Source organism: Hydra viridissima, unplaced genomic scaffold (assembly GCF_058129835.1).
Source record: "Hydra viridissima isolate aposymbiotic clone 2 unplaced genomic scaffold, HvirCarnegie_v1 scaffold_13, whole genome shotgun sequence".
Classification (NCBI taxonomy): domain Eukaryota; kingdom Metazoa; phylum Cnidaria; class Hydrozoa; order Anthoathecata; family Hydridae; genus Hydra; species Hydra viridissima.
Genome location: NW_028324312.1, coordinates 1662338 through 1685454, shown reverse-complemented (window position 1 = coordinate 1685454; position 23117 = coordinate 1662338). Strand labels below are relative to the sequence as shown.

General features: G+C 31.1%; 1 protein-coding gene across 1 annotated transcript; it reads right to left on the bottom strand.

Annotated features, from left to right (window-relative positions):
* Positions 1 to 922: 922 nt before the first annotated feature.
* LOC145196082 (uncharacterized) lies at positions 923 to 22201 on the bottom strand. The gene is made up of 14 exons (XM_090069948.1): positions 21964 to 22201; positions 19732 to 19794; positions 19272 to 19423; positions 18957 to 19074; positions 18584 to 18799; positions 18145 to 18390; positions 17685 to 17970; positions 17033 to 17294; positions 16357 to 16811; positions 15256 to 16230; positions 3047 to 15069; positions 2546 to 2932; positions 2047 to 2409; positions 923 to 1957 (listed from the first exon to the last, which is right to left on the bottom strand). The coding sequence occupies exons 1-14, from the start codon at positions 22007 to 22009 to the stop codon at positions 1131 to 1133; spliced, it is 16419 nt and encodes a 5472-aa protein (XP_089926074.1). The 5' UTR covers positions 22010 to 22201; the 3' UTR covers positions 923 to 1130.
* Positions 22202 to 23117: the final 916 nt, after the last annotated feature.

Sequence of the window (23117 nt, the reverse complement as noted above, 5' to 3'; positions counted from 1 at the left end):
AACACACCAGGACACATCATTTGTAACACAATCCATTCCGGCTTTCTTCATGTTTGCTCCACCATCGCATGTTATTGTTGTGCGCACATTTGATCCCAAGTTTAGGTCTTTAGTGAAGCCATCCAATTTAATTTCAATTTCTTTCGATGAATGTTTGCTAGCAAAGAGTTGCAAGGTGACGAAGAAACGCTTCATTTAAAAATCCGAATCAATGTAGCGCGCAGTCATAGCGCGCTACATTGATTCGGATTTTTAAATGAAGCGTTTCTTCGTCACCTTGCAACTGTGGACTGACGTCACAATCGTATCTTAGAACTCGGCTAATTACAACTCATTTATTCAGACGACACAAATGTTGGCTAGAAAACCCAAACTCAGAGAGCTGTTAAACCTCAACTAATTTATAGCAGTAAATAATTTTTTTTTATCTATTTTTATAGGTAACCGTACCGATCGCACAAATTTTAAGAGAGGTCAGAGAGTATCTCTTTCGGAAGTGAACTAATTTGATTTACTTTAAAAGCTGATTCACTTTCAAATCGATCATGAAATGACCCAACGCAAATATTTATAATGATGATTATAGTAATAATAACAACAATAGTAATACTTGTAATAATGATAATGATGATAATAATAATACCAAAATAATAGTAATGATGATGGTAATGATGATGATGAAGATGAAGATGATGATGATGATGATGATGATGATGATGATGATGATGATGATGATGATGATGATGATGATGATGATGATGATGATGATGATGATGATGATGATGATGATGATGATGATTAATAATGATAATAATGATTAATAATAATGATAATAATGGTAATAATTATTAATAATAATAGTAAAGTATAAAAGGAACTAAATAAACATTTCGCAATAAAAAGAAATTGACGAGACTAGAAGGTATCAAAAATATTTCATTCACAGCAGATATTTTTTAATATACAAATATCGTTTATAAAAGAACTCTTTAATCGTTGATTTTTAAAAACTGTGTAACAAGGACTTTTATAACAAAGCATTAAAATTTGGTTCCTTTTTTTACATTTTCAAAAATAACGACTAAAAAATACAATTTTATAAAGTTTCGTTATCGTTTTTAATGAGTTTTTTAACAGGTAATGTCATTTCGTAAAACACAGATCGCAACTGCATCTCCGCTGGATTGTGCTCGAACACTGCAGCGCTGACACTGAGAGTTCACACGTTGAATGTTGAATGACATAACATCGAAAAGAGATTTAGAAACAATATTGACAGAAGTGAAATCAGTTGTAAACAGAGCGCCATTACTGCTGTCAGTTAATTTTTTGAATACTGAACTTGTCAAACTCTGGGAGCCTTTCTGAGTACCAGTAGGTGCCTTGTCTGAATAAACTCTCTGAGCTGTTTCTCCGATGAAGTTTCCTTTTAATTGCTGTGCTAAGAATTTGGTGTCGAGATTTTGGAAGACAATTAAACTGGCATTAGCTTCGTTTTCTAAGAAGTGTCTAGCTTCAGCCTGTGTGATACCAGATAACGAAGATTTGACTTCATCTTCAGTGTGAAGTATGAAAATGCGACTAGCACCTGGTCGGAACGACAATTTTGATGCCATAGTAATTGCCTCGAAAGCATCATTAAGTGATTCATTGTCGCCATTGAATTCCATGCTCTTTATTTCTTTAATCAGTTCTTCGGATGAACCGAACACATCGCCAGTTCCAATAGGATGAATTTGAGAGCTTTCGTGAACTCCTTTTCCACCGAAACCAATTAAAGCATAGCGGGCTTCGTATTTGTTGATTCTCATAAACTGTTGGACTTGAATCATCATCTTCATAAGTTGCTTCTTAAACGTTTTCCCTGATTCTTTTTCAGATACGAGCATAACAATATCAACTGCGCCTGTTGGTTTAAGACTCCATTCTTCATTCAATTTGTGGGAATCGATTTCAACTATAAGAGAAATTTATAATAACTTAGTGAGGTTCTCTTAAGGCACAGGATTTTTAATTCGCTTGGGTAAAAAAAAAAAAAAAACTTACCACAGTCTGGGCAAAAATCTGGATTTTCATTTACGGCTTTAAGCAAACCTCTATATGCAGCAACAGCGCTACAATGTCCAATTGACTTGCATGATGTATCATATTCACAGGCATCCAAGAATGGTTTTGGATCAATAACACTGAAGAAACGGGCAAACATGGAAGAACTAGAGTTAAAAAGCTCTTTGCATTTTGGAGATGGAACATTTGCACAAGAGGTTTTTTCCTTAGGTTGTTCAGCTACACAAGATCGCTTTTTAGTTATTTCATAAGCATTTGCGAATTTGTAAACACTATCTGCAATCTTGTTATCTGGCATTTTCCAATCATCGTATGATTCATAATTGTATGTACCCAAAACACCTGATGGCAAAAAAAAAAAAAATGAATAAGAAGAATATAAAAAGAAACACTTAATGCGAAACTAAATTTTTTATCCATATTAAGCATTTTGTGTTATAATTTTTTAACGATCCAGTGTATAAATGTAAATGCTTACCCTGTGTTTTTCCGAAGTGCCAGCTGCTAAGTTGGACAGTAGTGATAAAGTTGGTCAGATCAACATTGACGAAAACACCTTGTTCCATAAACTCACAACTAATGACATCATACAATCTAATACATTTGTTAGATTCCGACTCAACTGGGAGCGAGTTAACAACTTTATCACCAATAATAGCCTGGGTCTTACCATCAGTTTTGATCTTAATTGTCATTTCAGGCGTAGTAACAATGATGGTGTCCATTTGACGCATAACAGAAAACTTTCCATTGACAAAATCATGTGCTAACATGTAAGTGCAATCACGCTGGTTGTAATCAACAAAGTCGTAGACTTTTTTGTCAAACGTGACCACGTGGTTGTTTCCAAAAATCACGGCTGTGGCTAACAAGTAAATAAAAGAAAATTGATGCAAATGCAAGAAATCAAAGCTTAAGAGTTTTACAGAACTATAGCACCATAATTAGAAATCCAAAATTATAATCCAAAAAATCTTACCAAGTGAACCCATAAGGGATTGCTTTTGATGCTGCATGGTGTGAACTCTGCTTCTCATGTATTGAAGAACTGCTACTTCATTGGCAGTCATAAGGTTGAATAAGTCATTTATGTAATTTTGAAGAAGTACAACTTGTGTATAGATTGAGTCAGTGAATTGTTTGCAAGCTTCCAAATGCTTTGCGCACAAAGATTGACGGATCTTTTCCAAAGTATCAAACGAAAAGAACTTCGTGACGTATTTGGTTTTACGGAGCAATTGGTAAAAAGCTTTTTCAGCAGAAACTCCTGATTTCCAGCTGTTGACTGCAGTTTCAACTTCATCATAGGTTGCTCTCATTTGTGATAATAAGTCTTTGGCCTTGATGGTAAGCATAGTTTGCTGTTCATTCAGCATTAAAGCTAGCTGTGGTTGGTACTGCTGATACAACATTTCAGCTTTTGCACTCCAAAAAGAAAATGTTTCCATCAAATTTTTATGTGCAGTTTTTAATAGAGCAGATAAATTTTCATGAGTTGCTTTTGATTTCCAGTATTTGACTTTGGTTTCAAGTTCATTAAAGGTTACTCTCATTTGCTCTGATGCATCTTTTACTTTGGTTGTAAGCATAACTTGCTGTTCATTTATCATCAAAGCTAGCTGTGTTTGGTATTGTTGGTAGATCTTTTCAGCATTTGCACTCCAGAGAGCTAGGATTTCCATAGATTTTTTGTATGCCATTTTCAAAAAAGCATAAGGGTTCTCAGAGAATTCCATAGAGAGTGCATTTACCTTGGTGAGTAAATCTTTCATTGTCACTTTTGATTCATCATAGTACTTTAGAGACCATTTCTGAGCTTGTTTATAGGATTCAAAAGACAGCTTCTCAATTTGCTTGTAGTATTTCAAATAAGCCTTCTGGGCTAGTTCATAGTTTTTCAAAGAAAATTTTTGGCCTTTCCTTAAATATTCAGAATAGATTTTCTGTATCAGATTATAGTACTCCAAAGAGAATTTTTGGGCTTGATTATAATAATCAAAATAAAATTTCTGAAACTGATTATAATATTCTGAAGAGAGCTTTTGTGCGAGACTGTAGTATTTCAAAGAGAATTTCTGGGCTTGAATCAAGTATTCAGAATAGAGTTTTTGCACTTGACTATAATACTCTAAAGAGAACTTCTGTGTTTGATTATAGTATTCTAAAGAGAGCTTCTGTGCTATTTGATAGTATTTCAAAGAGAATTTCTGGGCTTCACTGTAGTATTCAGAGTAGAGCTTCTGTGCCATTTGATAGTATTTCAAAGAGAATTTCTGGGCTTCACTGTAGTATTCGGAGTAGAGCTTCTGTGCCATTTGATAGTATTTCAAAGAGAATTTCTGGGCTTCACTGTAGTATTCGGAGTAGAGCTTCTGTGCCATTTGATAGTATTTCAAAGAGAATTTCTGGGCTTCACTGTAGTATTCAGAGTAGAGCTTCTGTGCAAGATTGTAATACTTTAAAGAGAAATCTTGAGCTTGGGTATAGTATTTCTGAACTTGGTTATAATACTCTGAATAATACTTCTGTACTTGACTTAAGTATTTTGGGTAGAGTTTCTGGGCTTGATTATAGTACTCCAAAGAAAACTGCTGAGCTTGATTGTAATACTTCAAAAAGATTTTCAAGGTTTGATTGAAGTTGTCTGAATAGAGTTTCTGAGCTTGAATCAAGTATTTTGAGTAGAATTTCTGGGCTTGATTATAATACTCCATAGAAAACTTCTGGGCTTGATTATAATACTCCATAGAAAACTTCTGGGCTTGATTATAGTACTTCAAAGAGAATTCTTGGACTTGACTATAATATTTTAAAAGATATTTCTGGGCTTGATGATAATAATCTGAATAGTGCTTCTGGGCTTCACTAAGGCTTTTCAAGAAGAAACCTTTGGCTTGAATGTAGTAATTCAAAGAGAGTTCTTGAGCTTTTTTGAAGTCGAGTGTCATAGAGAGATTTTGAAATTGTTTTATCATTCTCTTTGCTTCTATTTTTAAGGTCTCAAATTGTTTTAACCCATTTTTGTAAACAACATTCACTTGTTGCATTCCATTTTCAAGTGCAGTCTCTAAGATTTTACTACTGTTTTGGAAGGTAGCCAACAAGGTTGCTTTGATTGATGATGAATTTCTTATGAATAGCTGGATTTTTTCTATTAATTGCTGAAATTTGATTTTTAATTCTTTTAATTGTGTTTCGATTGATGAAATCATTTCATTTCCTTTTTGTTTAACAGCATCAATGCTTCTTCTTGATCTTAAACCTATAGACTTAACATGATCACTGAATTTCGGTGTGATTTCTCTATGATAAACATTAACAAGTATTTCTCCGTTTTTGGTTTCAATGGAAACATATTTATTTAGCTCATTCATGTAGAATTTAGCAGCAGATTCAACTTGATTTTGAACTTTTTCCATGTTAATACTGTTGAAAATTTTTTTGCCTTCATCAAGTGCTTTCAGTGTGGCTTTTTGGGCAATAGAAAAATATCTGGTAAAAAATTCAATGGCTTGATTTTTGTAGTCAATAATAAATTTCTCAGTAATTGGCTGATATTCTTTAAATAATCTTACAGCTGTTTCTTTGTATTCTTTAACTTTTTTGTGTGCTTGCTCTCTGTATACCTCAATATCTTTTAAAGCAAGTTCTTTATATTCCATTAATTTCTGTACATGCTTTTTGTAATCACCAATAAATTTCTCAACAATGGTCTGGTATCCTTTGACATTTCTTTGGAATAACTCTTTGTATTCCACTAGCATTTTATGTGCAACCTCTTTGTATTCCACTAGCATTTTAAGCACAAGTTCTTTGTATTCACCAGCATATTTAAGAGCAAGTTCTTTGTATTTTGTTACTAATTTAGGTAGTTGTTCTTTATAATCAACACTAAATTTTTCAGCAAATGCCTGGTATTCCTTGACATACTTTAGAGCTATCTCTTTATAGTTCATTATCATTTTTTTAGTTTGTTCTTTGTATATCTCATAATACTTTACAGCTTGCTCTTTATACTTTGTTATCATTTTTTGAGTTTGTTCTTTGTATATCTCATAATACTTTACAGCTTGTTCTTTGTATTCAGTCACTATTTTTTGAACATGGTCTTTGTAATCACCAGCAAATTTCTCAGCAATGGCTTGGTATTCTTTGATATATTTTTGTGCCACCTTTTTGTATTTCTCAAACAATACTTGTGCTTGTTCAGTATACTTTAGTGCAAGCTCTTTGTATTCTACAACCAATTTTTGTGCCCCTCCTTTGTATTCCTCAATAATTGGAATAAGATATTTGTATTCAGAAAAGAGGGAATTTTGATAAGCTTTGAATTTCTCATCAACGCGATAGTATTGGTAGGTGAAAAGAACAGATTCTGTGACTTCATTTTTAATCCACATGAACAATTTTAAAGAAGAGTCAACAAATGGCTTCAAAAGTGCTTCAAGATAATGTCTTTTTTCATTAATTTGAATAAGTGTATTTGTATAGACATTGTTGTAATGTTGTTGAGCTGTCTTGTAGACACGGTTATAGTTTTGATGAATTGATTTAAAGGTAGTGTTGCACAAATGAAGGCAAGTATTATAAGCACTAGTGTAAAACTGTGAGAAACTTTCTGGTGCACGATGTTTAAGATCCAAAGCCAGCTTGTGGAACTTAGTGAATGTTTCAATAGCAAAAATTTTGGCTTGTGAGGGAAGTCTAAGTAAGACAGTAATGGTTTCTTTGACTGTCATTTTCCGGAGAGAAAGAAGCTTTGCACGCAGATCACTCTGCATCCATTGGGCGTATGATTGCTTGTATGCCAGAGTTACCATATCTAAAGTTTGTTTCTTAACTTCTGTTAAGACTTGCTCATATTTTGATTTAGTTTCAGTGATTTTAGATTCAACTCTTAAGTAAACATAGTTATACTTTCCAAGCACAATAGGATAATACTGATTGTAGTAATCCAATAATGCTGCTTCACACTTTATGTAAAAAGGCATTAAAGTCTGTTTGTAGTGTGAAAGAAGGACCTGAAGCTCCTTGTGAAGTTTGGTGAAACTTTCAGTGGCTTTTAATTGGTACTGATTGTAGGCAGTGATAGCATTGGCCTTATAGTTTTGGAAGAGCGTATTAAAATCAGTGCTATACTTGTTAAACAACACTTTACTTTTAGCAGTGTAGATAGATGTTAAATCGTTGAACTTCATTTTAGCATCTGAAAGCTTTTCAATAAATTCATTAATTTTACTTTGGATAACGGTAGCAATGTCAGATACTGTAGTTTCTTCAAAAAACTTTGCAGCTAAAGTTACTAGTTCTTGATATCTTTCACTTGATTTTTTAACCAACTTGCTATAGTTTTCTGTAAATTGTTTGTACTGCACCATTGTTTTTTCTTTTGTTTGGTAATAATCATTAGTAAGTTTAGCATTTAAGAATTGCATGTTGTTGCCAAGCTCCACATTTTTGGCCTTAAGTTCTGCTAGGGCTTTATCCCTAATATCAACATATTTTTCTTGACTTTTGCCTGCAATTGTATTTGCAATTGTATTTGCAATTACCACAAGTTCATGGTTTGTTACCTCATTTTTAAGCTCATTCCATATGGGGTTAGCAAATATTGATTGAATGGGGCATTTTGACCACTTTCCAGGGAATGAATTTACTTGACTGTTGTACCAACTTGTTATCTTTTCAATATAAACCTTATAAAACGACAGGATTGTAGTTTTTGTATCTGATACCAATGATTGGATTCTTAGTAAAAGTGACTCACTAGTTGATTGACCATACTTGAGAGCTTTTTCTATGGATGTTTTAGTCCATTCATTGAAATAATCATCCCTCTTCAAGTCTAACACCCATCTTTTGAATCTTTTGTTTATATCTGAAAATGTTTCTTTATCAATGGAAACAACTGATTGGAAGTTGGCCTTAACATTTTCTTTAGCAGCATTGAATGTCATCCAAAATGTTTCTTCAGGATATTGGCGGAAAGAAGTAGCATCTTTTTTTACATTAGAAATGATTCTATTGATCTTTGTTAACATTGCAGTTGTAACAGCATCAAAGTCTGGTGTAAGCTTTTGAGAGGCTTTATCAATTGTATACATTCCACTCTCTTGGATTTTTTGCATGAACTGCATGATTTCATTATAATATGCATGTTGAGAATAGTATGCACCTAATTCTTGAGACTTTTTAAAATATGCTTGGACTTTTTCAACTGCACGTTCAGCCTGGAGTTTGTACTCAATAGAGGTTGGATTTGATTTCAATTGTTCCATTTTTACCATTATCATATCTTTAAGCTTGTTAATTTCACTAGTTGACTGTCTAACGTACTCATGACTGACGGCTTTTGAAACGATATCATTTTTTTGGAGTTTTGTAAAGAAGGTGTTGAGGAGGTTAGATAGTTTTGCCAAATTTTCTTCTAAAACAGCAATGTTTTGTGTAGAAACTTCTTGAGACATGTCAAAGACTTTGATTTTCATTTCTTTAGTAAACTTATTAACAACATCTTTTACAAGGTAGTAATGAGGAGAGAAGGCCTTAATTGTTTCATTTGCCAAAATAACTGATAACCGAAGTGTTTGGTTAACAAATGATTCAGATTCGATTGCTAATTCAGGAATAATTACAGTTCTTAATAAAACATCTGCCTTAGTATAGTAGTTTGTTGCAAACACTAAAACTTCAGCATACTTTTGAAGCACCATTTTTACAACATCATTAGTTTTTGATGCCACCAACTTATACTGCTTGTTTATCTCAATACCAGTTATAGTAATGAGATCAGTGTACAACTTTTTTAGGCTCTTGTTCTTGTTTGCATTATACACTGATACTACTTGCTGTTTAAGCATTGATATCTGTTCTTGGAGAAGGTTTGTTATTTCAGTGATTTTTTTCTTTATCTCACCAATTCTCTTTTCTACAAAGATTTTATAATTTATGTACACCTTGATGGCTCTTGGTTGAACTTTACTTTGGATGTAATCCAAATACTGATTTAACTTAGTAGTTGTCATTATGTACATTTTCATGGCTTCATCTTGATAAACATTCATAATCTTTAAAAGTTTCTTATGGAATTGCATTGAGTTAATTCTAGCAGCTTTTGCCATCTGTGTTCCATATGTGTACATTTCTTCTCCTATTTGTTCCCAGGTCATATCTCCATAAGTTTTCATAAAGTTCCAATAAACACTATTTAATTTGGTGGTCAACTCTTGTAATTGAACAGAAAGCTTGTTTAACTTGTTAGTTAATTCAGATAAAAATGCTTCGTACAACTTCATCGCTTGAACTTTCAAAGCATCATAGTTTTCTTCTATAACAGATGAAACTATGCTTTTGTAGTGAGTGTAAACCTTTATGGAGGGATCTTTAATATCTGCATACACAAGAGCAGATTTTTCATTAATTCTGTCATACAATTCTGTCATCCACTTTTTAGATGGTTTAACATACTCTTCGTAAATTTGATTGAAGTCAATTTGTGACAGTTTGGTGAGTAACATATCAAATTGTACCTTTTTGTTGGTATAAACACTATAAATTTGATCAGTGTTAACTTCTACTATTCTTGAGTATAACATGTCAAGGTGCACTTTATTGGTGGAATAAACTTTATAAATTTGATCAGCACTAACCTCTGGCATATTAACATAAACCATGTCGAATCGCTCTTTATTAGAGCTGTAAACTTTGTTTATAAGGGTCTTAATTTCTTTGCTGCTTTTTAGGGCGTAAGTTCTCAACTCGCTAAACCATTTGTTGTACTCAAGTTCTGGCATAGTCTTTAAGTAAGTAACAACCTTGTCTATATTACCATAGACTTTTGTTGCAGATATGTAAGCGGATGAGTAAATATCAGCAATAAATTGCTGCATAAGTGTAATTGTTTTCAAAGCAATATCTGTAATATTAACATCATTGATTGGTTTAACAAACATTTTGATTGCACTTTCCATTTGTAGCCTGCTGACACTGCTTGATAAATTAGACTTTTCCCATGCTCTAATTATTTTTTTTTCTATGTCTATCTCACTCAACTCTTTCAAAGCTTTTGATAGATCTTCAGCAGTTGCTAAAATATTGTCAGCAGAGCTGTTAAAAAGAGAGCTGATGACATCCTCCAATGGTTGGGAAGTTAGTACAGTGTATTGTAATTTCAATTTATTCCAAAGAGACTTAACCTTTTCCAAACTTTCCAACACCATTTTATCATTCTTAGTTTTTATATTGGTAATGAATTGAATAGCTTCTTTATTTTTAATGTCAGAAAAACCCACAAACCTGCGTTGCATTTCACCGTGAGTCATTTTGGAAACTTTTTCAACAGCATCACTTAAGACCTTCATCTGATCATCAGCATTCATTCTAGCTTTTACAATAATTTCTTGTGCATACTGAGTAACCATCTTTCCTTGTGAGTTTAACAATGATTCAATACGGAACCCATTGATTTCAAAGCTGTTTATTTGCTTCTTCATCTCATTGTATAATGACCGAATTGATTCTGCCGATGAAAATATATATTTTTCAATCATAATCCATCTTTCCTTCAAAATTTGTTCAATATTTTGCATTTGGATCTTGGAAACTTTGGTAAATATTTCATTTGCTGATTTTGTTAAGAGAGGTTGGAAGTGTTTTTTGACTGAGGTATTTACTAACTTGACATGCTCTATCAGTGGAGCTAAGAACTTCAAAATCTTGTTTAAGTTTTCCTGAGTTACTTTTCCTAGTTTTTGAATTACTTCTTGCATTTTGTTCAAAGTAAGTTGAATATTTGGAGGTAAAGTATCCAATTTCTTTTTCAAGATGGTTAAATGCTCTTCTACTGATTTACTTTGGATTTTGTAATTCATCAACTTAGTTTTAATTTCCAAAAGGGATTTTTGCATGTCTATATCACTCATTTGATCCTTTAACTTCAGACTCAGTTCTTCAATTAATTTTTTTAACTCAAGGCCTTTCTTTAAAATAATAGCTAGAACCTCTTCAACAGTCTCACTTGTATATGGAACTCTGGCAAGCAAGATACTTTTGCCACTTTCATTGTAATATTCTTTTACCTTGGTTATCAGCAAAGTGATGTTATTATCTGCATTCTTTATGTAGGTATTTAGTTTTTCAGCTCCTTTTGTTTGGATAAAAAGTAAATATTCTTCAATAGTCATCCCTTGAACTTTAAATCCTCTGATCAATTCAAAAGCTTTAACCGCAACAGGTTTGCTTGATTTTGTTATGTTGCTGATAGCTCTTGAAACAATTACTACAACTTCTTCCCAATTTTTTTCCAGATCAGAATTTATTTCAATTATGGCTTGTTTGATTTGGAGCAGAACTATCTTTGTTTGACCAGAAAACTGTTTTAAACTTTGAAAAACTCTTGGAAGTTGGCTTTTTAAAGAGTCAATATTTCTTACTGCTGCTTTTAAGATATATTTGATTATCTGGGACAATTGCTGAACTGTATTCACTGCAACAGACTCTAATTTCACTTGAGCTAATTTCAAATCAACCTGACTATATGCTTTATCCATCATGTTAATGAACTCAGTTGAGGCAGTCTTTGCATCACTTGCTGACTCAGTAAAGAAATTGGCAGACATTTTAATGCTTTCCATAGATTTTTTGTTGAAAGTATCCATTATAAGCAAAATATCATTGTATAGCTTGGAGGCACTTTCTTTGTTCCAGTTCAAAACAAGTTGACTCAAACCCTTTGAAAGTTGATACTTTAATGAAGTTTGAGTAACAGGCTTTCCTTCATTTACGGTTTGGACAGTGACCATTAATGTGTTATCATTAAGAATATCAAAAACAAATTGAAGAGCAAACTTAGGTGTTAAAGAGAGACGAGAAATGAAAGATTTTTTTTCAACAAAAAACTCTAGAGAACTTCTATTTTCATTGCAGAACAATTGAATAGATGCAAAGATGTTTTGAATATCGCCACGAAGAGTGACACCCACAGTGCGAGTTTTTGTTTTTGCTTTTAAAGTTACTGCTTTCTCTCCAGGATTATATTCTGCATTAAAAGAAAATTCATTCATAAAAGATGGACGGATAATTAATGAATATGCATTAGTAGGAAACTCTCCTATAACTTCAAGCCGCATTTTTTTGAAAACTGAAACAAGTCCAGAAACTGTGTTCATTTTGCGATTAAGTTTTCCATTAAAAGATATCCATTCTTCTTTTCCAGAAATGCTAAATATCATTTCATCGTTTTCCATTTTTCCATTAAATGATACCAGATTTTGCATGTCTGCAAATTTGAGAGCAAGTTTATCTTTTACATCATTGAAGCTTTCAGAGATCTTAAGCACTGTATCTTTTCCATTTAAGATTTTAAAAGAAAAAGTTTTAAAATCAAATTGCAAATCAGTTCCAACATTCAATAACATTTTACCATTCCAGACAAACCCACTTTGGATATTTGAATTTTTAAACACCCCAATCCATTTTACATTGTTTTTGAATGCATCAACAGACAATTCAATTGACTTTGGTGAGCTCTTTAGGTAAGTTGCAGAAAAGGAAAGGTCTTTCCCTATTGAAGAAGAAACTATCATTTCATCATCTGTATGTTTGTATGCATAAGTGACACCTAATGATCTCTTGTATCCATTCCATTCAAGACTTCCATCAGTAATAAGTTCATAACCATTTTTCTTTTCCAAGTGAAACATAAACTTGGTAAACATTTTAGGCAAAAATTCAAATGAGGTGTCAACTTGATAAAGGTTTTTATTGATGTTGATACTGTGGGTAACAATCTTTGATGGAACATATTCAAAATTTACAACAACTGATGCATCTGATTTGCTATTACTTGCAGTTAAGATGATAGATGATTTACGGTTTGTAGCATATTGAACACGACCAATTAATGCAACTGATGCTTTATCAGATGTTCCCAGATTTTTGTACTCAGTTTCCCAGCCATACTCATATGTTTTTCCAAAGATAACTGAGCCAAACTTGCAATTAAGGGATTTAGTTTGATCAGTTAATGTCAATCCTGTATCTTTGTACAAATTAAAGATAGTAGAGACACCCTTATTGACTGTAATTGCAGTTCTTAATTTATAAGCTCCTGCATTATTAAAGAAACTATTTGAGTGCAGAATTTCATATTCACTTGCTGTTAGTTTGAAATTAAATCCAGTTTCTATTGCTTTTTTGAAGTAATTTAGCTGTGTGCGAACTGGAATGACCTTACCATTTACAATAATCTCAGACACCATCTGCATATCTTTACTCTCTCCTATGGTTAAGTAACGGTGAAGTAATACAATTGATGTTTGCATGACATTGGTTTCAAATCCAAGTTGCGATTCTTCATTCATTTTCTTGCTGAACAATTTAAACCCAGCGTGGTAGTCCATAACTTTGTAAGAAATAGAGGCTTCACTATCCATAAGTTCATTGTATTTGATGTTGATCTTTTTATTGAAAAGGAGGTTATTGTTCAATTTAAAATCAGTGTTAAGATTTATTTGACTGGTATGCTTTTGAAAGTCTACAACAAACTCAATGTTTTTCTCTTTTTCGCTGATTGCAAGTGAAAGCCCAACTTTTCTTTGCATGAAACTTTTATCAAAAGAAGACAGGGTAGCACAAATAATACCAGGCTGCTTTTCAAAAGAGGTTGTTCCATAGTACAATGTGGCGCATAATGATTTAGTATCTTGAGCTTCGTTGTAAACATTTCTCACTCCTGCAACATAACTGCCAGCAACTCCTCCAACTGTAACCTTGTAGCCTTTAGTGCTATCAATAGTAACAAACACATTTGATTTTTTTCCCATGGCATCAAAGCTGGCAACAAATGAAGGACCTTCAATAAGGTTACTATATTTCAATGATGCTTGTCCAGAGTTTCCTATAATATTAGCAGTTACTTTAACTTCTTTGCTTGTTGGGGTGTTTAACAAAACAAATTTTGACACAGCAGTTTTGCCAACAATATCTGCTGTTAAAATCAATTCATTTTGGTTATTTTCAGACTGAAGTTCAGCACGGAGTTGAGCTACTTGAGCATTTGCTAAAACTTTAGTTTCAAAAGATCTTCTGCCATTATCATTTTGATAAGTGTAGGTATTCTTCAGTACATTACCAAATCCATTTATTGATAATGTAACTTCTTGTTTGTTGGCTTCATTAAGAAATCCACCATAAAATGTTGCCATTGTTTTACCTGAAGATGCAACAATAGTAACTCCCCTTTCATTTCCAGTTTTCTGATAATTTCCAGTTAACTCAAAAGATTTCTCTGCAATTTCAATCTGAGCAAGAAGCTTTTGATCATCTGCAATATACTCTAATACTCCAGTAACTGATTTCTTTGGATAATACAGGGTTGATCCAGTTAACATAAAACCAGTTGCTTTTTTGACAAACTTGCCAATACTTTCAAATTTGTACCAGTCATATTCAGTGGAAAAACGCAACCCCATCTGATTGATACTCACAGCATTTGAAGTGTTAAAGAAGATTAGCTTTGTTACGATGTCCTTTTCTGTAAAGAAATTGTTTTTTCCAACCATAGATGTTTGATGTGTCAAAGTGTTATAGCTAAATTCAATGGAAGCAGCTTTGTTTGACTTTTTAGCTGATATTGTTAAGGTTTTCTCATTGTCAACATCAGTGAACAAAAATTCTCCACCAATTTTGCGCTCATAAATTGCACCAGGAGTACTGAACTCAATCACGCCTGAAGTTCCTGGTTGTTTCTTTGTCATACTTACCAAAAACTGGAAAGTATTGAGCTTTTCATCAGAACGAAACAACTTAATTCCGTAATAAGCTGGTCCAGACAAAGGAAAGAAAGGTGCTTCATATTCACGAAATGATAAAGGCATACGGAAATTAGTGCATAAGCCATATCCAATCATTACAGACTTAATGCAAGTTTCTTCTGGATTTATTTTTCGATCTACACCTTCAATAGCTTCATTTTGTCCATTTAAGTACATAAAAGGAGTGGAGCTAAAAAAAATTGTATTTCTTTATATTTTATTTATTTTATATCTTTATATCTTTATATTTCTATAAGATCTCTAGTTACAAACTATTTAAGAACATTTTTCTAAATCAAATATATTTACTTTTGCTGAAAATCTTATATAAAAAACCATACATTAAAAAAATAGATAAAAGACGGACTAATCATACCCCATTTTAAAGAGCTCAACTGGTTCCTCAGGGACATCCATGTTGATTTTCAAGAGCTTTCCTTCTTGATAGACAATTGCACCTTTCATAATATTTGACACAAACATTGATGAATTTACAAAGATGCCAGATGAAACAAAGTGACCATCAACACCCATTTGCCCTGAGATCTCCAGAGCTGCACTGGGTTTTACAAATCCATTGATTGTGAGAGATCCAGGTCCCCAGAACATGTTTCGGATATCAAATTTTCCATTAAACTCAACACTAGCAACTGTTGTTCCAACAAGCTTTAGTTTCAAAGGAAGACCAAGACCAGTTGGAACGGTTTGAGTCATTTCCAGGAACATCATACTCTTAGTAAATGTTTTGCTTCCACCCTTTGCAACATTGAGTAACAGTTGGATGACATTCATGTTATCGATTTGATCAACTAAGTAGAAAATATCATCATAGCTAAAAGTACGGATTTCTTGTCCCATAACTTTAAATGATAAATGGCCATTTGGTAATTTACTTTTTTTGTTAACTTTTTTATGCATTTCAGAAATACTGTCCCCAACATTATCAACTGCTCTACGATTGCGTTCTACGGATGCTTCACGTTGTTGAGCTAAATCTCTGAGTTTTTGGGCAGTTACGCTGAAGTTAAAAAAATTAAACATGATATTGTTCTTTGAGAGAAATCCATCCTTCCCAGTAGCTTGCTCAAGTAAATCTTCCATTCCTTCAATACCAATGTTGGTTTCTATGAGAGATACAGGTACTCCAAGAACATGAGCTGTTAAGTCAAAGAAAGCTGATTGTGGGAAATAATTTTCATGATTGAAAACAATGTGACTCTCAACTGAGGCTCCAGATTTTATAGCTGGAAAATAAACAGACTTTTCAAATGCTCTGGAAAATTGGTGTAAAGGCATGTCAAATTCTCTTAATGGTGTAATCTTTGTTATTTTTTCCAACATCTTTTTAGTACTAAATAAATCAAAGTAAGAAATAAAAAATAACAAAAGCAAAAAACAAAACTTTAAATATGTAACAAAATATGTAAATAACTGTTAACATTTTTAACAAAAATAATATCAAAAACAACATAATCACCTTTCATGTTTTGGGTTACTAGATTCCAGTATATTTGTCAAATAAGACCAAATGAATGATGCAAGTTGGTTGCTAGGTTCTTTCTCCAATAGATTAACAACATGTTCAAGTGTGACCTCAGTTGGACATTTCATCAAAGCAACAAAGGCAGGAATACGTTTATCCGGTGCATTAGATGTTTCCTTGACAAAGTTATAGAGTTTATCAACAATTGCTTTGTCACATGGCATGCTTCGAATTGCATCAAAGGCAGCATTGGTGATATTTACATGCTCTGAGTTTGCAGCACATAAAAGAATTATAGAGCTTGCTCGAGATGGGCGTTGAGCATTAGCAATAGCTTTTAATGACAACAGTATTTCTTCAACACGTTCATTATTTTCTTGTCCTTCACAAGATTGACCAAGTTTACCAATTAAGAAATCTTCAGCTTGAGTGATAATATTTGGTTTCACCTGATTTTGACATAAATATTTAAACTTTCACTTTTGTTTTTTAAAAAAAATACACAAAAAATACTTATAAAAGAAATTAAAAAAGCATATAATTTGATTAAAGTGTTTAAATTTGATTAAATTATTTCTTTATCCAAGTTAAACTTAATGAACTTTGATATTTTCTGTTACATTGATTTATTATAATGATAGTAAATCAAATATTTTCAAAAAATCATTACATCATCACAATCAGCAGGATTTTTCTTGCAGTGTCTGTTTAAAAGAGTTCCTAATGTTAAATACCCTTGTCGAGTAGGTTGCTTTGATACAATTCCCATTATGTCACGAACAATTTTTCTTGTTGTTTTGGAAACTAAGGCAATGCTTTGCAAGAATATGTTCATTCTTTCACCAGTAATTGCACCACTGGCAATTGCATCATGAACAATTGATACACAAGTAGAAGTTCCACAATAAGCAATACCATCCAACAAGTATTGTCTTAAAAAAGATAGAAAGTTCATTTTAAACTTTTTATGACATTAGATTTGTAATTATTTTTTAATGATAGCAACTTACACTCTATTTTTTTATTATTATATGTATATATTTTTTTTTTTTTTTATTTTAATTACTTTACATTTTATTCTTTATTTTAATTACTTAAGATTTTATTTTTTACTTTAATTATTTTAGATTTTGTTTTTTATCTTAATTATTTGATTTGATTATTTTTAATACTAAAATATTTTAATTATTTCTGTCACTTGACAAAAAAAGTTAAAACATATGTAAATATGTTTGTAAAAATATGTAAATATGCTTCTAAAAATATGTAAATATGTTTGTAAAAACATGTAAATATGTTTATAAAAATCCATTAATTATTACCTGTAAACATCTCTAAGGTTAACTTGGGAACTGTCACACAACTTGCTTTCAATACAGTCATAATATTTGCTCCAGACTAAGGTCATTCTTTTTGAATCCATCTTGCGCAATAAAAACACCAATGTTGCAAACTCATGAGCAGAATCTTGTTTAACAGTGAAATGCTTTACTTCATTTGGGTTAGCAAGTCGATAAATAGTTTCTTCAAACTCACTTTTTAAGGTTTTTGTTGCTTGATTTTCTTCACTTGTATGGTCAAATAAGATAGATGACTCTTGCATTTTCTCTGGAATTGAACAAGTATTTACACATAATGACTTTTATAAAATAACTATTACTTAGTTTAACATATATAGTTTAACTTAGTTTAACTTAGTTTACTACTGCTACTTATTACTTAAACAAGAAAAGATATAAAAACTGTTGTAAAATTAATTGAATGATTTAGCAAAATTCATACCATCATTAACCACTGGGATCAATTTAACTGAGGTTCCTTTTTTACTTTGGACTTTGTTTAATGTTTGTTTAACAGTTGTAATTGCTCCAGATGGTGCCTTATAACCAGCAGAGAATGGTTTGAACAAGTGAGTTTCTTCACAATTTACAGATGTGATTACATCTCCAGTCAACTTGTAAACACATTTGCTATTGGAGTCAAGAACTTTTAAGTCGCTTTCAGACTTAATTGTTGCTGCTTGGAAACCTACAATGAACAAAAAGAGTCAGAACTGGAAAGAATAATAGTAAAAAGCACAATATATGTATTTAATTTTAACATAATTAGGCCCACATAAGTAAATATTGATAGCATGTATAAAACTAAAAATAAAATAATATATACTAAATTAATGTTCAAGTAAATGTTGTTATAAAACAATATATATTTAGAAACAGACCGATTTCTTGAACAGTTCGGAGAGTGCAATCTGAAAGCTTTTTTGATTTAATAACCTTCCCATCTTCTCGAACAACTGTTGTCTCACACAAACCATTGACATCACTTTCAATGGACACACTTTCTTCTAATTGAATTGTGCTGAGAATACCTCTTTTAGCATTAAGAATGTAAACAGGTTCATCTTTGTTAGAAAGTAACTTTGAAATCTGGTTTCCTAAAAAAATTAACTACTTTTAATAATAATTTGCTAAAATAACTAATAGTATATTTTTTAAATATGTAAATTTGCAATAAAAACTGAGAAGTCATGATATAAAAATACATTAATTTTATAAAACTAATACTTTTGAAAAAAAAAAAAAGTATAATACCACTCATAAAGAATACTAAATCATATTTCTCTAAAGCACTTTTGAAACTTTCTGAGTCAGAACTCTTCACAAAGGAGCCTTGAGTCATGCTTTTTTCTAATAGCTCTGTATTAGAAGCCTATAATAGGACAACAAAAGTATACATCATGATACAATATTACTATACATATAAAGTATGTACATTATCGCATGAACTACTAATATATATATATATATATATATATATATATATATATATATATATATATATATATATATATATATATATATATATATATTGAATTTTAACACAATATATAAATAATTCCTTCATACTTGCATGTAAAACTTGCATCCAGCCATAGGGGTGATAGTAATTTGAGTCCTCAGTTTTAGGCCTGTCCACTGCGTCGATGCTCCTTCAATTCTATTAATTGTTTCTCCTTCATAGTCATACATAAATGCTTGACCTTGACTGAAGCGTGATGCTAACAAAGATATGTTTATAATTATATCTCTAATATTACTTATACATAAATATATATATATATATATATATATATATATATATATATATATATATATATATATATATATATATATACATACATGTATGTATGTATGTATGTATGTATGTATGTATGCATGTATGCATGCATGCATGCATGCATGCATATATGTATGTATGTGTATGTATGTATGTATGTATATATGTATGTATGATGTATGTTTGTATGTATGTGTTTATGTGTTTATGCATGTAGAGAGAAACAATATATACAATTGTAATGTTTACTTTTGCACTCAACATCTTTAACTTCTGCCCTTGGAAGATCTTTATCCAGCACCCAAAAAGGAGCTAAATACAAATAGAAATAAGATTACTTAATTGTGTTATTTTATATAATAGTTCTAATCTTTAAATGAACTTTAAAATAGCTTACCACAAAAAAACTTAGAATAAATATTTATATCAAATTAACTTTAATGTTATAACAATATCTTCATTTTACTTGGTAGTATTGGAGAGGTACAGACTAATACATTGAATCAGGGCCAAAAAGAAAAGTTTATTGCCAGTCTAAAAATACGTCTCATATCTCTGTCTCTCAATGAATCTCAATCTCATATCAATGAAAAATTAGGTTATAATCGATTGGTAAAAATACAAGCGGTTTGCTACTTGAAATTGATTTTCCATGAGCTTAATAGGCAATATCCATTAACCTTTTTGCAACATTCTTAGCTTTTATATAGCCTCTTATCATCAAAACCGTGTTTATTGAGCTAAGCATTTTACTTAATTATAGCTATTTTATATATAGTGCTAAAATGTAGTCCATGCTGCAAGTCATGTGTGTTCTATAAGTAGTATATGGAATTAAATGTATTTACATATATTTCATTTTCGGCTTCTTATTTCATTTTAATGTTATAATTAGAAAATTAAACTACATTATAGCAGCGCGAAATTGTTTTTCTTTTGAACATCAGAAGTTTTCTTGAAAAAATAATAATAAAAAATAATCGCGGGAAATTGAGAGCGCATAAAAAGAAAGTGTTATCAATCTGCAATATACATGTGTTAAGAAGCTTTACATTTGAGTTTTCCGTTAATAACAAATAATAACGAATAAAGTACAAACTTCTGTATCAATCATTTAAAATAAATCGAACTTAAAATAATTTGTATACTAGGACAGGCAAAGTTACAAGATTCCAAATAAAAAAAACTTCACGTACCTAATTATTTTGTTTCAACGCTTCAAAATTTGTTCAAAAATTTAAACCCCCTGAAACTTATTTTTATAACTTATTTTAAATTTAAGTATGAATATGAACTTGTCACACCAACGAACTTGATGTTTTAAACGAAAAGAGACTTCTATTTTTAATTTAGAAAATTTATTTATAAAAAGCTACCGTGGTGTGACCTAACAAAGTCCTATGCTTTAAGAAAGTCCTAATTTAAGAAATGACAAATTTCGTATACATAAAATAAACATTTAGAAAAAAAAATTTAGTTATTTCATCTAACTAGATATCTAGTTAAAACAACTAAGTTATTTTCCGCAAATGTCTCTTATATATATACGAAATTTGTCATTTCTTAAATTAGGACTTTCTTGAAGCATAGGACTTTGTTCGGTCACACCACGGTAACTTTGTTCTAAATTTTTTTTTTAATTTCTCGGATGAAATATTATTTTTCAGGTTATCAAGAAGCTTGTACTATATCGCGTAAGACACGATATGATACACACGCATACACGCCTACACACACACACACACACACACACACACACACACACACACACACACACACACACACACACACACACTTGAAGTTGTTATCTAGCCTCGCTTGTGAGCTTAGACGCATTAAATTTAGGTTTATTTACTTATACGCTGCAGTGACGACATATAAAGCTTATAGTTTAAACGATGAACTGCCTGTCAATCCTCTGTTTTATATTTAAATATTTTGGGAACTGCAAATCACAACTTAAATTCAAATTTTTATCAGAGTTTAACAATAGTTGTTCTGTGAACAACCTAATATAGTTTTGTAGATAGGTAAATTTTATAATTTATTTAAAATTCTAACAAATGTCATCAAAGTTAAAGTTTATTCAAAGTAACTGAAACTTTTTAAAACTAGAATAAAAAAAAATGGACAACAGAAATTGAGACACCAGGTGTAAATAAAAAAGTTGCTCACTATTCTTATTTGAAAGTTTAATGTTATCTTAGATAAAGCTGTAAAGTATTTTTTTTAAACAATGATAAAATAAATAAAATACAATAAAAAATATATAACATTTAGTATATGGTATTAAATATACAATATGTAAATTATCATAAAAATTATTAACATATATCTTTTAATCTAATATTTAATTGTATTTAGTAATATATAAATTATTGTAATAATAATTGTTAATAATTTATTAAAATGCTACCAATAAAAATAATGTATACGCCTGGAACAAAGGTCATGTTAGCTCATAAATATGTAAACTCTTACCTGCCAGCGTATTCGCTGCGAAAAAAATTATTAATCCTAACTTCATAACGAAGTTGCTCCGATGCACATAAAATGCAATATGCTTAATATGAAAATGTCGACTGTTCGCTAATAACTAGCAACTTTCGAAAGCAACGCTTTACTTGAAAACTATAGAGGTACAGCCAACTATAACCAAATGATGATTTAAAAGAAAAGTTCAAGGTACTTATGTAAAAAAAAAGCAATCCCGGTGGTCATAGGACAATAGCATGCTGCGATTTAAGAAGTAAACCTATGGTCACGTGAAAGTTTGACCAATCAACTTTTGCTCACAAGTCCTGAGCATTGACTGTCTTTTTTTTTTAATAGTACGAAAAGAACCAATCAGGTTAATGATGGAACTAGAAAATGTCAATCATTTCAATTTTTTTGCTGAGTTGTGCTATACAATTGGGCAAACTGAAAATATTACTTCCTCAAATTTGAAGTTTGTTATTAGTACTATGACAAGTGACCACAAAAACAAAAAAATTTATTTTATTGTGATTTTTCCAAGCTTGTTAAAAATTTTCATTTTCATGAAATACGGTTTTTAAATCCCTATAACTTATTCAAAAGCTGAACACATATTCTGTGTATACAATTTACACATTATAAACTTAAATTGTATTTTGCGGAAGGGAAAATTTTAAAGCGTTGATGTAGGTCTCTGTCTGTTTACTTAGCCGCAGAAGTTCTATGTATTCGAATATCAATTTACGGTTTTTCGCAAGACTTCTGACACTGTTCAAACAAAGCAATAAACAATTTTTAAACAATAAAAGGTTGTTGTGAATACTTTTATGCTTATGATAGAAGTCAAGAACTTTGGACTTTAAACTTTGCCAAAACTTGTCGAGGCGAAATTTTTTGGCAATGCTAACAATTTTGTGAGATAGCAAAGGCTCAATCGTTTTTTTTTTTGTTTTTTTTCTTCTCGTTTTTTTATTTTTTATTTTTATTTTTATTTCTTTGCTTTTTATATTTTAGGTTTAACTTATTGTCCATTTAAAAGTAAATTGAAATGGCGAAAGTTTAAAGCTACCATTTGCTTTTTGTTTTTAAAATAATTTTTTTAACATTATATTTTAAACCAAATGTTTTCTCCGCTTAACCCCAATATTTGAAGTGTT

Bases quoted from the DNA above. Each gene is read 5' to 3' on its own strand.
- LOC145196082 (XM_090069948.1), bottom strand. From the start codon at position 22,009: ATGAAGTTAGGATTAATAATTTTTTTCGCAGCGAATACGCTGGCAG. The intron at 19,424-19,731 runs GTAAACATTACA...TATCTTTGTTAG, and splicing joins TAAAGATGTTGAGTGCAAAA to CATCACGCTTCAGTCAAGGT. The intron at 16,812-17,032 runs GTAATGATTTTT...TGTCAAAATCAG, and splicing joins ATCCTGCTGATTGTGATGAT to GTGAAACCAAATATTATCAC.